Raw genomic sequence first — 16,598 nt, 5'->3', positions numbered from 1 at the left:
GCAATAACAGAGACGGTCACATTAACTATTTTACATCAAACATGGCTGAATGCATCACAGCCAGATCTGTCATTTTTACATCCTTTGCAGTTAAACTGCAGGAAGAAGATCAAGAAAATGGAACAGTGGCTCAGTGGTTAGCACTGCTGCCTCACAGCACCAGGGTCCCAGGTTCAATTCCAGCCTTCGGAGACTGTGTGGAGTTTGCACATTCTCCCCGTGTCTGCGTGGGTTTCCTCTGGGCGCTCTGGTTTCCTCCCACAGTCCAAAGATGTGCCGGTCAGGTGAATTGGCCATGCTAAGTTGCCCATAGTGTTAGGTGCATTAGTCAGAGGGAAATGGGTCTGGGTGGGTTACCCTTCGGATGGTCTATTTCCACACGGTAGGGAATCTAAACTCTCAAAACAAATTAAGTGTTATCACTCTGTGTTTATGTGAATCAAAACATCATTTACACATGACTGGATTTACTCAGAGTATGATTGTGTGTGAATATCAATCCACAACTCTGATCAATCAGAGTAGGTTAAGAAGCATCAAATTTTCAACCATTATCAATGAATATCAGATCAGACAGATCTTCATCTTCACTGCCCGCTCAATAATCAGGAGTGGAGTGTGCTCACTCTCCTTCTGACCAAAGTGATTCAAGGCTCCCTTTCCCAGGTCAGGGTTTCAGAAGTAGGACAAGTGTAAAAGGCAAGATCCAGAAGGGTGAAGGATGCTGCAAAGAAAACCTGAGGCAGATGCAAGAACTGGGGACACAGGGGAAGAGTTAAACACACAGCCAAGAAGCGTCAGCTGAATGAAATGGGTGATATGGAGCCCATGGAGGTCAGTGAAGACAGGGGGTGTGGAGGTGGTGGGTTAACAGCACTTAAGGACCATGCCTTTCTATTTTTGTGCTTTTTAAAGCCATGGATTAAAAGGAGAACAATGGTGTCCAGGACCATTGTTTCAGAAGGATGTTTTGAAAGTAAGGAATTTGATATTTTTTACGAACCCTGTTTGTGTAACTGTGGGTTTCAGCTGACAAATGTGCTGACAAAATGGAGCTGAGGATCGTTTAAAAGTGAAGCTGATTGGTTTTTGGACTAGGGACCAATTATTGAAATTATTATTGAAAATTATTATTGAAATTATTATTGAAAAAGAAATGTTGTACCTGAAGCTCAGCTTTAGATCAAGTAGGATTCCAAAATACTGCATGATGAGGTATTGCCATTTATTTTTATTATTTGTGATCTTGGTTCTAAAGTAAAGGATTTAATGTATAGCTTTAAATTTGATTTGTACCTTTGTAGCATGTGTTAAGAAAGGGGAGGATTTATTTTTTAGTTTCAATTTAGATTTGTGCGTTCAGTTAAGATGGAGTATCTGGAGATTTGCTTTGTTTACTTGCATTTAAAAAAGGTACTGAGGTGAATAAGAGATAGGATTTATAATCATCTAGAGAGGAATAAGTTGAGTAGGGATAGTCAACACAGTTTTGTGAAGGGTAGGTCGTGCCTCACAAACCTTATTGAGTTCTTTGCAAAGGTGACCAAACAGGTGGATGAGGGTAAAGCGGTTGATGTGGTGTATATGGCTTTCAGCATTCGATAAGGTTCCCCACGGTCGGCTATTGCACAAAATACAGAGGAGTGGGATTGAGGGTGATTTAGCGGTTTGGATCAGAAGTTGGCTAGCTGAAAGAAGACAGAAGGCGATGTTTGATGGGAAGTGTTCATCATGGAGTTCAGTTACTAATGGTGTACCAAAAGGATCGGTTTTGGAGTCACTGCTGTTTGTCATTTTCATAAAGGACCTAGATGAGGGTGTAGAAGGATGGGTTAATAAATTTGCGGATGACATTAAGGACGGTGGAGTTGTGGATAGTGCTGAAGTACATTAACGGTCTCTTGTGCCTACATCCTGCGAATGGTCACCATGGTAAATAAAAAGAAAATTAGGACTTACAGACTTTCAAACTGGCTTCATTATGGGATCTGACTTGTTCAGTGTTACCATCAGCTGCCCAATCTGATTCAATGTGAATGAATGTTTGGGGAAGAGGTTGGAGTCAATAAAATAGTCCGCTAAGACCACCCAGACATTCCATTCCAGCAAGTTCTAAAGCCTCTGCATCAATCAGGCATCCTGACAGTATCAAGATAGTTCACAGGGTGAGTCAGGGAGGGATGAAGCGGTAGACTTGGCTCCCTTTATATCAACTCCTGATGATCTGATTGAGTGCAGTGTGAGGAATGGAAGGAATCACTGATAGATATCTAGGACAGAGTCAGAGGATTGATCAGCTATTGGTTATTAATGCTATATTTTAAAAACATACCATTTTAATCTTGCTCCTAATGGAAAATTCATTTAAAAATGCCACTGTCTTCTGTTTCATATTCTTTCAATAGAAATGGTGAAAGCCCACTTTACGCGCTAATTAGTTTGTTGCCCTATTCCTTACCTCTCTATTGATCTGTGTAGTCTTTTCCAATTGTGGTATTTAGTTTTAGATTCAAAGCCTCCACCTTTCACCTTTGCCTGATGGGCAGCTTGTGTGGATCTGGTATCAATGATATAACCTTTCTTATCAGGGTGGAGAACAGCAGCCAGGTATTGTTCATCCTCTTTACATCTCTTGCCATTGGCTCCAGTCAGTGGCTGACTACTCCGCATTATCACCTACAAGTAACAATATCTTTAGCATCATCCAAGCCAGAGATCCATTCACCATATTCCAAACATATTGAACACATGAAACAGTTATTGTTTGTTCCACACACAAACCTACTTCTTGCTGGTGGATTCAAAGGTGATTCTAATCAACTAAAGTGTCCACCAGTAACAAATATTTAGTTCTATGAGATGATAAGCAAGCAACTGCTGAGCTTCTCGATACACAGTGAATGGTAGGGCCCTGGGGAGTGTTATAGAACAAAGAGATCTAAAGCGTACAGGTTCATAGCTCCTTGAAAGTGGAGTCACAGGTAGACAGGGCAATGAAGAAGGCTTTTGGCCACTTGCTTTCATTCATCAGAGCATTGTGTGTAGGAGTCAGGATGTCTGTTTGCAGCTGTACAAGATGTTGGTGAGGCCACATTTGGAGTACAGCATGCAGTTCTGATCACTATAGAAAGGATCTGAGTAAACTAGAACAGGTGTAGAAAAGATTAGCTAGGATGCTGCCTGGACTGGAAGGCTTGAGTTATAAGGAGAGGTTGGATAGGCTGGGACTTTTTTCTCTGGAGTGTGGGAGACTGACGGGTGACCTTAAATCATGAGAGGCATAGATAAGGTAGATAGCCAACAGCTTTTCCCCATGGTAGGCGATCAATAACTAGGGGACATAGGTTTAAGGTGAGAGGGGAGAGATACAAAAGGGTCCAGAGGACAATTTTTTCACACAGAGAGAGGTGAGTGTCTGGAACGGGCTGCCAGAGGGAGTGGTGGAGGAGAATACAATTTCATCATTTAAGAAGCATTTGGACAGGTACCTGGATAGGATGGGTATGGAGGGATATGGACCAAACATAGGGAAATGGGACTAAATTAATTGTGAAAACTGGGCAGCATGGACAAGTTGAGCCGAGGGGCCTGTTTCCATGACTCTATGTAACTGAGACATGTTATGTCTAGGCCATATTGTCCAGCTGAGAGTGTCTGAAAGAGCTCACTCACCATTAGAGTAACAAGTCTGAATCTCAGACTTCATTCAATCAACCTCTCCTTGTTTGTTGCTTGAATGTCATCTGACATTCAGGATTTTTATTTCAAAGATTAGCATCTTTCCAGATGGTAATACTGAATGCAGCAGCAAGTTTCCTGCAGGCCACAGGTTGTGCAGTTTAGAAGGTATTTAATTAAAACTGAATGACACTTGAATTGCAGTAACATGATGTTCTCATTCTTGAAGTGCGATATTGTAAATAGCAACAGAGTAAGGTTTCTTACCATTCCAGTCCTCTTGTGGTGGTAACTCAGGACTGGAAAGCGTCCACTTTGACGAAAGCAGGCTATGGTCTTTAGAGCTGCATCATCAACAGCCTTGTGAACAATCACTGCTTCAGGGTAACTCAAACACACAGCAAACTCTTTGTTCACGTAACTGAGTCTCCAATTATCGGTCTATGTGAGTGAAACAGTTTTAAAGATAGCTTTTAATTACTGATTGAACAGCAGAGCCATCTGTTACTTTGAAAACAAATGAATATTCTAGCAGTGGGTCATTGGGTGGAGGCAGAATATTGTCAGAGGTTTCTGGTGTCACTGGGGAGAGTCACCCAGCTTAGAAGGGATATCTTGGGAGAAACTTCCTTAATGCACCAAACAATATTAAGATGCATTAAAAAAACTTATTGTGAAAACATCAGAAACAAATAACTGCCGAAAAACAATCAATATCTGAAAAAGCTAAGACAAAGTGCTGTGGTTGCTGAAACAAGAAACATAATGTGCTGGAGAAACTCAGCAAATCTATCAGCATCTGTGAAGGCAGAAAGACAGTTACTGTTTCAAGTCCAGTATGACACTTCTCGAGAATATATTTGAAAGATTTAGCTTCAGCACTCAAAAGCAAAAGGCTGCAAATTTGATTACTGAGGGGAGTTTATCATTCCAGGACACACTCTGTCCAGCTGTATAGCAGAAAGAAGCAATCACTTCCTTCTGCAGCAAACAGGAAAGAAGGTAAAAGATTAGAAATAAGAAAGCATCAACAAATACATTTAAATATGAAAGCTTTTTACATTTTTTATCTTTAAAATTCTTGAAAAGTTGTATATACCAAAACAAACTAACATGTAAAGACAGCTTAGTAAACTGTTCTTCAGGAGTAAATAAGTTCCAGCCTTCCTGAAGGTTCGGTTCCTTTGGCCGATAGAAGAAGGGGTACATGTGTCTGACAGATTCCAGAGAAGACAGAGACTGCAAAACAAAATCAGAGAAAATGGATATTTTATCAAAGAATTATACCAGAAACATCAATGTAACAGTGTTGAGAGTTTACTTATTGGTTCAGAATGCTGCAGTATACTGGCCCTTCGAGAGTGGGAATAAAACAGGATATGAAAAGATTTGGAATTGTAAAATTTCAGATTTGTTTTAATTAGATTTCTGTTCCAAGATGTAAATACTTTTTGAAGTAAATTCAAAAATGAATTAAGTTTCTCTGCTCCTCTCTTAGCACCAGAGAAAGTCAACAACAACAAAAGAGCAGCCATTCCCCTGGCCATGGCCAGATTTAGGACAACTGAACACCGCCTCTGCTCCCCCTCCCCTTCCCCACCCCCATCTTACAATGTTCTGGGAGAAACAAAAATCATGAGAAAGTTAGACAGAGCCAATAAAGACAGCTGGTGGTTAATAGCTGTGTCACTGGACAGGCCATGCAGAGGCTGGGGACATGATTCAAGACCCATCACAGCACCTGGTAGAGTTGAAAGCCAGTCTTACTGATACTGACCATGAACCCATCATTGCCATCAAAAAAAAAGAATTTTGTTTTAGATTTTACAGACATCAAGGATATGGGGAGAAAACAGGTTATGTCATTAATGTGAAGGATCAGATCTGATCACAGTGAATTATGGAGACTGTTCCATGGCTGAATGCCGAGTTTCTATTAATGCTCCTCGGAAAAGGAAATCTGCTGTCCTTACCCAGTTTGGACTATGTGTGACTCCAGCATTGTGGTTATGTTAACTGTCTTCTCAAAGAGTCAGCAAACCACTGAATTCAAGGGTAACAACTGTTGGCCTTGGCAGTGCTGTTCACAGCTGGTCAATCCAGTCATTAATCCACTTACCTTTTATGTGATGATAATCTCTGCCCTGGTTCCTTTATACCGTGGATTTTGGGAAATGATCATATATATTGCATCTTCCAGATTCATGCTACTGATGGATCACTGCATTTCATTCAACAGCAAACCTTTGTTCAGAGTGATTGATTTTGGTTGCAAGGTTCAGAATTAACACAAAAATTAAACATTACTCGATTTCTACAATTGTGAATGTTCCTTGTATACCAAGTGAAGTCTGTCAGTCTGGAGAATAAATATTTTTCACTGTGGCACCTTCTCTGATGAGGTATTGTATATCTACAGAACATATTTCATTATACTCTCCACATAGCAACTATATTCAAAGCATAACATTTCCTGTAAATTGAATGTTTTCCTGGCTATATCTTGTGCCGAAGGGATTCACCAGGATGCTGCCTGGGCTGGAGTGATTCAACTCTGAAGAGAGACTAGATAGTCTGGGAGTGTCCGCCGTAAAGCAAAGGAGGCTGAGGGGGGAGCATGATTGAGATGTAGAAAGTTCTGAGGGACATGAACAGAGTAGATAGGGTGAAGCATTCCCCTTTAGTAGTGGGGTTAAGAACCAGGGGCAGAGTTTTATGATAAGAAGCAGGAAGATTAGAAGGGATATGAGGAAAAACATTTTCATTGAGAGGGTGGTGGGTATTTAGAACTCACCGTCTGAAAGGTAGAGGCAGGAAGTCTCAAGATATTTAAGAACTATTTAGATGAGCTCTGAAATGCTAATAGCAGACCTTTCCTTGCTGTAAAACTCTGGCTCTATTCTGTGGCTAAATTTTTTAAAATTATTGTCACGCAGTTTTTAAAAGGATCCTTTAATTTAGTGAAGGATGTTTAGTGTGATTATATAACTCAAATTGCCCTTCTGATTCCAGAGAGTGGTTTTGCGATCTTCAAATTTTATCGCATATAAATCAGCAGCAAAAGGCTATTTGTATTCTGTGGGTTAGTGTGGGTTCACACTGACATCCAAGAGGCTAAAAGATAATCAGGATCATTTTGTAGCTTCAAATTGAGGCACTTGAAATGAGTGTTACTCAGAATGAAAACTAATGGACAAAAAATGATGGCCTCTGCCTCAATGATCTCATTCAATCCACTACTTGGGATATACCAATCCTTGCCAGAAGCCCAACATCAGGAAACCACTGGGAATATTCCAGTCCATTCCCACATTGTTTCCATGTGGATAGGATAGCTTTTATCTTAAATCTTATAGATAGAAATTCAGTTTCAACTTGCAAATTTCTGCCTAGTCAGTTTGGAATTTCTCTCTTATGTGTTATTTCTTAATTCTCTGGTCAAATGGAACAATTTCTACAGCTATTTTCACAATCATTGCATTACCTCAATGGACTTGGCAACGTTCAAGCATTCTTCCATTCCTGGTATCTCCAGGTACATAACACACAAGTCTTTACATTTAATAGTTATTATCCCTGAAGACCCTGTATATCTGGAAAAGAAAGAAAATGTCTTGGGCTGTTAAAACACATTATGGAATGTGAATATGGGATTCACACAGAAAAACATCCAGATATTTTTCCTAAGCCTGGACTAATCACCTTCGGAATATTCTACTTGCACAAGGACAAGTAGCATGACCCTGCTGTTGGTGTTTGCTGAGTTTTCACGAGGAAAATCTTTCAGTCTCCAGCAAAATCATCTCCTCCCACGAATCAGAGAAATGTTAGCAGTCTGCTGTGCATGAACATACACACCCTTCTCAACTCTGAGCTCAAGGGGTTCTGAGCGTCATATATAGATGACTTAGAACTCACGTGAATCAGACCAAAGGTGATTACTTTCTCCAGCATCCACAGTAATGTGGTTAGTATCATTAAAATACAAATGAACCTCAGTGCTACTACTGCAAGGTTTACAACTATTAAAAAATTGCATTAGAATCTGTGTCACAATAAGTGGCACAAAAAGAGAAAAATATTTTTAAGCAGATTCAAAAAACAGAACTGCGTGTGTGTAAGGCATGGGACAGTGAGAGTGCACGTCTCTCAATCGTTAAAAGATTTATGTCCATTTCTGTTTGGGCAGTAACATGAGTCTTATCACCATCTGAGACAAGAAGCTGAGGGACTCTGATCACACTGGTTACACAATTCACGTTCAGATTTTATTTAATCCACATTTAGATTTTCATTGCTTTTGTGGATCAGTGTTGGAAAATTATTTCCTTATTTCATAGCTCAAGAAACTCTAAACAAAGCCACAGTTCAGACTTGCTTGACTCAAAGTGATGGAGAGAAATGATTTTGGCTGGAGGTTACGGTGGAAGAGGTGAGTTCAGATCAAACTATAAAATACAAGCCAGCGAGGCTGTTCAAGGGTGATTTCTGGAAGCACTTCTTCAAACGAAACCTCATAGATATCTGAAAACCTCTTCCCCCAAGAAACGCCATCGGGCTGAGGGATTAATTGGATCTTTCATATGTAGTTTGTTTAATTTTTGTTGGGTAAGGAATACTAAGGGTTACAGAAGCAAAGCAGACAGATTGAGTTCTGACACACATTGGCCAGGATCTGAATGCATGATGTAACAGGTTTGGGGCCAATGATCTCCATTTCCTACATTCTTCACAGTCACTTCAAATCAGAAAGTGTCCATTTAAATACCAGATACAAAACAGGCACAAACAACAGCTTTGCAACATAGCATTTGCACTAACACAAGGCATTTCTTTTAATAAAAATCCTATTTCCTTCAGACAATAAGACCAATATAGACGCAATAAACTTTCTGTTATATTGAGGAAGGAAAATGAAAGGGTTCTTGAGGAGTCACTTGAGCGAAACTTGAAGATTGCAATATAAGCTGAAAAAGCACAATGCCTAATGTGAAACAAGCTGCTAACATCAATTAAATATCAGACCTGTCTCCATTCTGCTGATTTACACATTTGATGCTTTGGTATCCACTTATGTTCTGCACACTAATTAAGAAAAAAAAGAGAGAAAGAGAAAGACAAACACAGGCGATATTAGTGTCAGAAAGAAGCATTTGTTAAATGTTGACTTCTGATTTAACAAAGCTGAAAAATGTGTTGCTAGAAAAGCGCAGCAGGTCAGGTAGCATCCAAGGAGCAGGAGAATCGACATTTCGGGCATAAGCCCTTCTTCAGGATTCTCCTGTTCCTTGGATGCTGCCTGACCTGCTGCGCTTTTCCAGCAACACATTTTTCAGCTCTGATCTCCAGCATCTGCAGACCTCACTTTCTCCTTCTGATTTAACAAATCCAGCTTCCTCTAATTACATCACAAGAAACTTAGAACAGCTCCTGTGGGTTAAATACAGATTATTGTTAAAATTAAAAATTAATGGAAATGCAGAAATTAAATTGAAGTCATATTAAAAAATCACACAGCAGGTAAGTACGCTTTTGAGAGAAGGTTCATTCATCAGAATTAAAATCAGACAATTGTCAATGTTGTTATGTAATTTTAAAGAACAGTTTAAAATGCCCCTGGGTCCAGTCACCAGGATTAATAGAGTCACAGAGTTAAACAGCCATATAGCACAGAAACAGATCCTTCAGTTAGTCCATGCTGACCAGGTATCCCAAACTAAACTAGTCCCACTTGCCTGCATTTGGCCCATATCCCTCTAAACCTTTCCTATTCACGTACTTTTCCAAATGTCTTTTAAATGTTGTGACTGTACCTGCAGCTATCGCCTCCTCTGACTGTTCATTCCACATATGAACCACCCTCTGTGTGAAAACGTTGCCCCCCCACTCCCTTTTAAATCTTTCTCCTCTCACCTTACACCTTTGCCCCCTAGTTTTGAACTCAGCTACCTTAGGGAAAAGATCTTTGTTACTCACCTTATACATGACCCTCATGATTTTATAAACCTCTAGAAGGTCACCCCTCAACTTCCTACATTCCAGTGAAATAAGTCCCAGCCTATCCAGCCTCTCAGAGTCATAGAGATGTACAGCATGGAAACAGACCCTTCGGTCCAACCCGTCCATGCCGACCAGATACCCCAAACCAATCTAGTCCCACCTGCCAGCTCCCGGCCCATATCCCTCCAAACCCTTCCTATTCATATACCCATCCAGATGCCTTTTAAATATTGCAATTGTACCAGCCTCCACCACATCCTCTGGCAGCTCATTCCATACACGTACCACCCATTGCGTGAAAAAGTTGCCCCTTAGGTCTCTTTTATATCTTTCCTCTCTCACCCTAAACCTATGCCCTCTAGTTCTGGACTCTGCAACCCCAGGGAAAAGACTTTGCCTATTTATCCTATCCATGCCCCTCATAATTTTGTAAACCTCTATAAGGTCACCTCTCAGCCTACGACGCTCCAGGGAAAACAGCCCCAGCCTGTTCAGCCTCTCCCTATAGCTCAGATCTTCCAACTCTGGCAACATCCTTGTAAATCCTTTCTGAACCCTTTCAAGTTTCACGACATCTTTCCTATAGGAAGGAGACCAGAATTGCACACAATATTCCAACAGTGGCCTAACCAATGTCCTGTACAGCCGCAACATGACCTCCCAACTCCTGTACTCAATACTCTGATCAATAAAGGAAAGCATACCAAACACCTCCTTCACTATCCTATCTACGTGCGACTCCACTTTCAAGGAGCTATGAACCTGCACTCCAAGGTCTTTGTTCAGCAACACTCCCTAGGACCTTACCATTAAGTGTATAAGTCCTGCTAAGATTTGCTTTCCCAAAATGCAGCACCTCACATTTATCTGAATTAAACTCCATCTGCCACTTCTCAGCCCATTGGCCCATCTGGTCAAGATCCTGTTGTAATCTGACGTAACCCTCTTCGCTGTCACTACGCCTCCAATTTTGGTGTCATCTGCAAACTTACTAACTGTACCTCTTATGCTCGCATCCAAATCATTTATGTAAATGACAAAATGTAGAGGGCCCAGCACCGATCCTTGTGGCACTCCACTGGTCACAGGCCTCCAGTCTGAAAAACAACCCCCCACCACCACCCTCTGTCTTCGACCTTTGAGCCAGTTTTGTATCCAAATGGCTAGTTCTCCCCTGTATTCCATGAGGTCTAACTTGCTAATCAGTCTCCCATGGGGAACCTTGTCGAACACCTTACTGAAGTCCATATAGATCACATCTACTGCTCTGCCCTCATCAATCTTCTTTGTTACTTCATCAAAAAACTCAATCAAGTTTCTGAGACATGATTTCCCATGCACAAAGCCATGTTGTCTATCCCGAATCAGTCCTTGCCTTTCCAAATACATGTACATCCTGTCCCTCAGGATTCCCTCTAACAACTTGCCCACCACCGAGGTCAGGCTCACTGGTCTATAGTTCCCTGGCTTGTCCTTACCACCCTTCTTAAACAGTGGCACCACGTTTGCCAACCACCAGTCTTCCGGCACTTCACCTGTGACCATCGATGATACAAATATCTCAGCAAGAGGCCCAGCAATCACTTCTCTAGCTTCCCACAGAGTTCTCGGGTACACCTAATCAGGTCCTGAGGATTTATCCACCTTTACCCATTTCAAGACATCCAGCACTTCCTCCTCTGTAATCAGTACATTTTGCAAGATGTCACCATCTATTTCCCTACAGTCTATACCTTCCATATCCTTTTCCACAGTAAATACTGATGCAAAATATTCAGTTAGTATCTCCCCCATTTTCTGTGGCTCCACACAAAGGCCGCCTTGCTGATCTTTGAGGGGCCCTATTCTCTCCCTAGTTACCCTTTTGTCCTTAATATATTTGTAAAAACCCTTTGGATTCTCCTTAATTCTATTTGCCAAAGCTATCTCATGTCCCCATTTTGCTCTCCTGATTTCCCTCTTAAGTATACTCCTACTTTCTTTATACTCTTAGGATTCACTCGATCTAAGCTGTCTATACCTGACATATGCTTCCTTCTTTTTCTTAACCAAACACCCAATTTCTTTAGTCATCCAGCATTCCCTATACCCACCAGCCTTCCCTTTCACTCTGACAGGAATATACTTTCTCTGGATTCTTGCTATCTCATTTCTGAAGGCTTCCCATTTTCCAGCTGTCCCTTTACCTGCAAACATCTGCCTCCAATCAGCTTTTGAAAGTTCTTGCCTAATACCATCAAAATTGGCCTTCCTCCAATTTAGAACTTCAACTGTTAGATCTGGTCTATCCTTTTCCATCACTATTTTAAAACGAATAGAATTTTGGTCGCTGGCCCCAAAGTGCTCCCCCACTGACACCTCAGTCACCTGCTCTGCCTTATTTCCCAAGAGTAGGTCAAGTTTTGCACCTTCTCTAGTAGATACATTCACATACTGAATCAGAAAATTGTCTTGTACACACTTAAGAAATTCCTCTCCATCTAAACCTTTAACACTATGGCAGTCCCAGTCGATGTTTGGAAAGTTAAAATCCCCTACCATAACCATCATATTATTCTTACAGATAGCTGAGATTTCCTTACAAGTTTGTTTCTCAATTTCCCTCTGACTATTGGGGGGTCTATAATACAATCCCAATAAGGTGATCATCCCTTTCTTATTTCTCAGTTCCACCCAAATAACTTCCCTCGATGTATTTCCAGGAATATCCTCTCTTAGCATAACTGTAATGCTATCCCTTATCAAAAATGCCACTCCCCCTCCTCTTGCCTCCCTTTCTATCCTTCCTGTAGCATTTGTATCCTGGAACATTCAGCTGCCAATCCTGCCCATCCCTGAGTCATGTTTCCGTAATTGCTATGATATCCCAGTCCCATGTTCCTAACCATACCCTGAGTTCATCTGCCTTCCCTGTTAGGCCCCTTGCATTGAAATAAATAGTTTAATTTATTAGTCCTACCTTGTCCCTGCCTGCCCTGACTGTTTGACTCACTTCTGTTCTCAAGTGTAACAATCTCAGATTGATCTCTTTCCTCATTATCTCCCTGGGTCCCACCCCCCCACCTTACTAGTTTAAATCCTCCCAAGCAGTTCTAGAAAATTTCCCTGTCAGTATATTAGTCCCTTTCCAATTTAGGTGCAATCCATCCTTCTTGTACAGGTCACTTCTACCCCAAAAGAGATTCCAATGATTCAAAAATGTGAATCCTTCTCCCATACACCAGCTCCTCAGCCATGCATTCATCTGCTCTATCCTCCTATTCCTGCCCTCCATGCTCGTAGCACTGGGAGTAATCCAGATATTACTACTCTTGACGACCAACTTTTTAAATTTCTACCTAACTCTCTGTAATCGCCCTTCAGAGTCTCAACTTTTTCCCTTCCAATGTCGTTGGTTCCAATGTGGACAATGACCTCCTGCTGGCCCCTCTCCCCCGTGAGAACATTCTGCACCCTCTCCGAGACATCCTTGATCCTGGCACCAGGGAAACAACACACCATTCTGCTTTTTCTCTGCTGGCCACAGAAACGTCTGTCTGTACCTCTGACTGCAGAATCTCTCCTTATAACATCGTGGTAAATGTTGTAAGTGCTGAGTTATAGGGACAGTCCCCACTGGGGGTTTATCAGCATAAAGGGTCCCCCTTGGGTCTATTAGTCAGAAAGGAGTCCCCTCCCGGACTGGGAGTTATAACTGTCTCAGGTAACTGGAAAACACATTTCTCAAACTGCCTCCTGCAGCTGAGCTCAAGGTCTAAACCTGGATTGCTAAGATCCCACACTTTATATTCAAGAACATAGAATATTACAACGCAGTACAGGCCCTTCAGCCCTTGATGTTGCAACGACCTGTGGGCGGCACGGTGGCACAGTGGTTAGCACTGCTGCCTCACAGCGCCTGAGACCTGGGTTCAATTCCCGCCTCAGGCGACTGACTGTGTGGAGTTTGCACGTTCTCCCCGTGTCTGCGTGGGTTTCCTCCGGGTGCTCCGGTTTCCTCTCACAGTCCAAAGATGTGCAGGGTCAGGTGAATTGGCCATACTAAATTGCCCGTAGTGTTAGGTAAGGGGTAAATGTAGGGGTATGGGTGGGTTTCGCTTCGGCGGGTCGGTGTGGACTTGTTGGGCCGAAGGGCCTGTTTCCACACTGTAATGTAATCTAATCTAATCAATCTGAAGCCCATCTAACCTACATTACTACATTATTATCCATATGTCTATCCAATGACCATTTAAATGCCCTTAAAGTTGGCGAGTCTACCACAATTGCAGGCAGTGTGTTCCACACCCCTACTACTCTCTGAGTAAAGAAACTACCTCTGACATCTGTCCTATATTTAGCACCCCTCAATTTAAAGCTATGCCCCCTCGTGCTAGCCATCACCATCTGAGGAAAGAAGCTTTCACTGTCCACCCTGTCTCACCCTCTGATTATATGTCTCTATTAAGTCACCTTTCGACCTACTTCTAATGAAAACAGCCTCAAATCCCTCAGCCTTTCCTCATAAGACCTTCCCTCCATACCAGGCAACATCCTAGTAAATGTCCTCTGAACCGTTTCCAAAGCTTCCACATAGTGAAGAGACCATTAGCTTTGAACTTACCCAGTGTAGTCCCAGAGTGCTGATGGGGCATGGCTGCAGAAGCCTCCATCACTAATCCCCCCACCCACCCCAGCTCCACGGCAATGGAGAAGAGAGGTGAAAGACCTTCAGGGCAGAGGAGAGGACTTGGGGCATCAGTACCTCCTACACAAACTCATCTTGCTTAGGATGAGTAGAGATCACTTTAAGGGCAGCAGGAAATCCAGCTGTTGAGGAGAGATCAGGTCCCAGTTAATCTGTGATCCTTCTCCCCCCTCTCAGTAGAACAGGACTGGCTAAAGGCAGCTACAGGTTTCAGCTTTTTATCCAGGCCTTCCGAGTTGCGCATTCTAACTTCCTGTTATTCCAACACCTGAGTGTTCTAGTTACCCTGGAACGCTGTCACTAGCTCAAGAAGATTTCCTGTATCTAAACCAACCCAGCCAACATTGGTCTGTAAGTGATTCCTGACTAAGAACAATTAACAGTCATGAAGAATTTGACTAGCCCCGATGCTCATCCTTGGTTACTGTACATTTGCTGATTGGTGATAATTTCATGAAATAAAATGATCCCTTCATTATAACAATATTTGACAATTATTCATTCATGTAATGTAAACTTTGAAAAGCAAACAATGCTGTCCTCATTTTTCATAAGGTTTAACGATCAGTTAATCATTGAAAGGTCCAAAACATTGTTTAAACAATGCTGTATCTCAAACCATTTCATATAGCCAAACATCTTAGTGTCAGTGTCACAGCTGTGTGTGCCTGAGTTTGTACATGATCTTTAATTTGAGAGGCCCATGTGCACAAGGTTTGCAATATTAATGGTTGGGTCTGGGACCCACAGGGAATGCTCCCTTTGCACAATTTATTTGGTTGTTTGACACAACGATTTCCTTGACACACTGGAAATAAATATGAATTAAATACTCCAGAAGGTCATTTCCACATGTCCAATGCATTTCTATTTTGTGCAGTTTTCATCTTATATTTTCAACTGGGGAAGAATTTTATGTTTCAGACATTAGACTTTTGAATATTAATGAAAGGAAGGAATTAACCACCTTTAACCCCTATAGATGGAATTTCATCATCAGGCATGTTGACACTACTGCAGTGAGTGAACTTCATACAGATTTCCAAAACCTAATCTCGCTGTCTCTGTTTTACTTTCATTGACACGGGGGTGTATTTTCGACAAAGCAGAACAGAAACTATAAGCAGTATCAAGCAATTCCACATCTAAAAATCAAACAGTTACAAAGAACCCCACCCACATTTAACTCCCTTTTGTTTCCTGTGCATTTCTGGTGAATTTTTGACATAGAATTGCAGAAAACAATGAATTTTATAGGAACAAGAGCACGGAAGTAGAAATAGTCTATTCTGCTCAACATACCTGCACCACTATTTTAGCTCATGGCTGATCATCAACCAGTTTCTCTGTTTGTGCACGATACCAATAGTAAACCTGCTGAGTGCAGCTCAAGTTGCTAGAGATGTCTTGGGTAATGAAGACCTCATCAAATATTTCTTCACATTTTCCCTGATGATGCCCAAATAGAAAAGGTTATTCCAGTGAAGTATCTCATCCATCCAGGCTCGAATGCTTTAGTTTCTTGTTTCCTTTTATTTGCAGCTTCTTCCACAGAATCCCCCAAAACAATCCCTTTCCCTTTATTAACCAATCACTGTGGTGGGAGGCCAGAAATTCCCTTCGGCCATTTGCTTTGTGCAGGTTTGAAGACTTTAGCTTTGTATTTTTATAAGCAACGATATAGTGAGGGTGTGCGGTCACTGCCCATGGAGTGCGCCCTGAGACACTGGTGACTGATGGAGGTCTGGAGGGGTAACAGGTGAACTAGAGTCTCCAGGAGCCCACTCAAACCTTCGTGTCGGGAATTGTCTCCATTTGGATTACAATCGGGGGGGGCAGGGGGGAAACTTGTCTCTATCTAGTTTCTGATGGCAGAGATTTGGGTGGCAGAGGGAAACATGGGAAACTGCATATTAGCAAGGAGAAATGACATTGTATGTAATGTTCAGAAACGTAGAGTTCTCTCACCACTACCTTGTGAGAATATCCCATCTCACCGTTCAACATTTGGTTGGAAAATGGGAATTTTTGATCTCAATGTTGTGAAGCTTCTCATTCGCTATCTCACATGATCCTCCCAGCTTCCACATCATTGTCCACATCTTTCAGGAGCTGGGGAGATTCTTCCCAAATATTTTCCAAGTCAATTATTCTGTTCTTCACATGACAAATGTGCTTGGAGATGTGAATATAGTAACTTTATGACACTGAGACCTTGCGAACATATTCAAAT

General features: G+C 41.7%; 1 protein-coding gene across 4 annotated transcripts in view; it reads right to left on the bottom strand.

The window, feature by feature from the left end:
• The window catches only part of LOC122563455 (myotubularin-related protein 9-like), a 47,070-nt gene that overhangs the window by 17,781 nt on the left and 12,691 nt on the right, over positions 1-16,598 (bottom strand). For 3 of the 4 annotated variants that reach the window (XM_087976659.1, XM_087976658.1, XM_043717200.2), the window contains exons 2-6: positions 8,704-8,763; positions 7,163-7,271; positions 4,792-4,917; positions 3,946-4,119; positions 2,459-2,676 (exon numbers count right to left, since the gene is read on the bottom strand). In XM_087976659.1, coding sequence (XP_087832785.1) covers positions 2,459-2,676; positions 3,946-4,119; positions 4,792-4,917; positions 7,163-7,271; positions 8,704-8,763 — 687 coding nt within the window. The remainder of the gene's footprint in view (positions 1-2,458; positions 2,677-3,945; positions 4,120-4,791; positions 4,918-7,162; positions 7,272-8,703; positions 8,764-16,598) is intronic. The other variant, XM_043717201.2, reaches the window with a different exon arrangement.

This window comes from Chiloscyllium plagiosum, unplaced genomic scaffold, assembly GCF_037043375.1.
Source record: "Chiloscyllium plagiosum isolate Xiang-an unplaced genomic scaffold, Cpla_swu_hap1 HiC_scaffold_30, whole genome shotgun sequence".
Classification (NCBI taxonomy): Eukaryota; Metazoa; Chordata; class Chondrichthyes; order Orectolobiformes; family Hemiscylliidae; genus Chiloscyllium; species Chiloscyllium plagiosum.
This window is presented reverse-complemented; position numbering and strand designations above follow the sequence as displayed.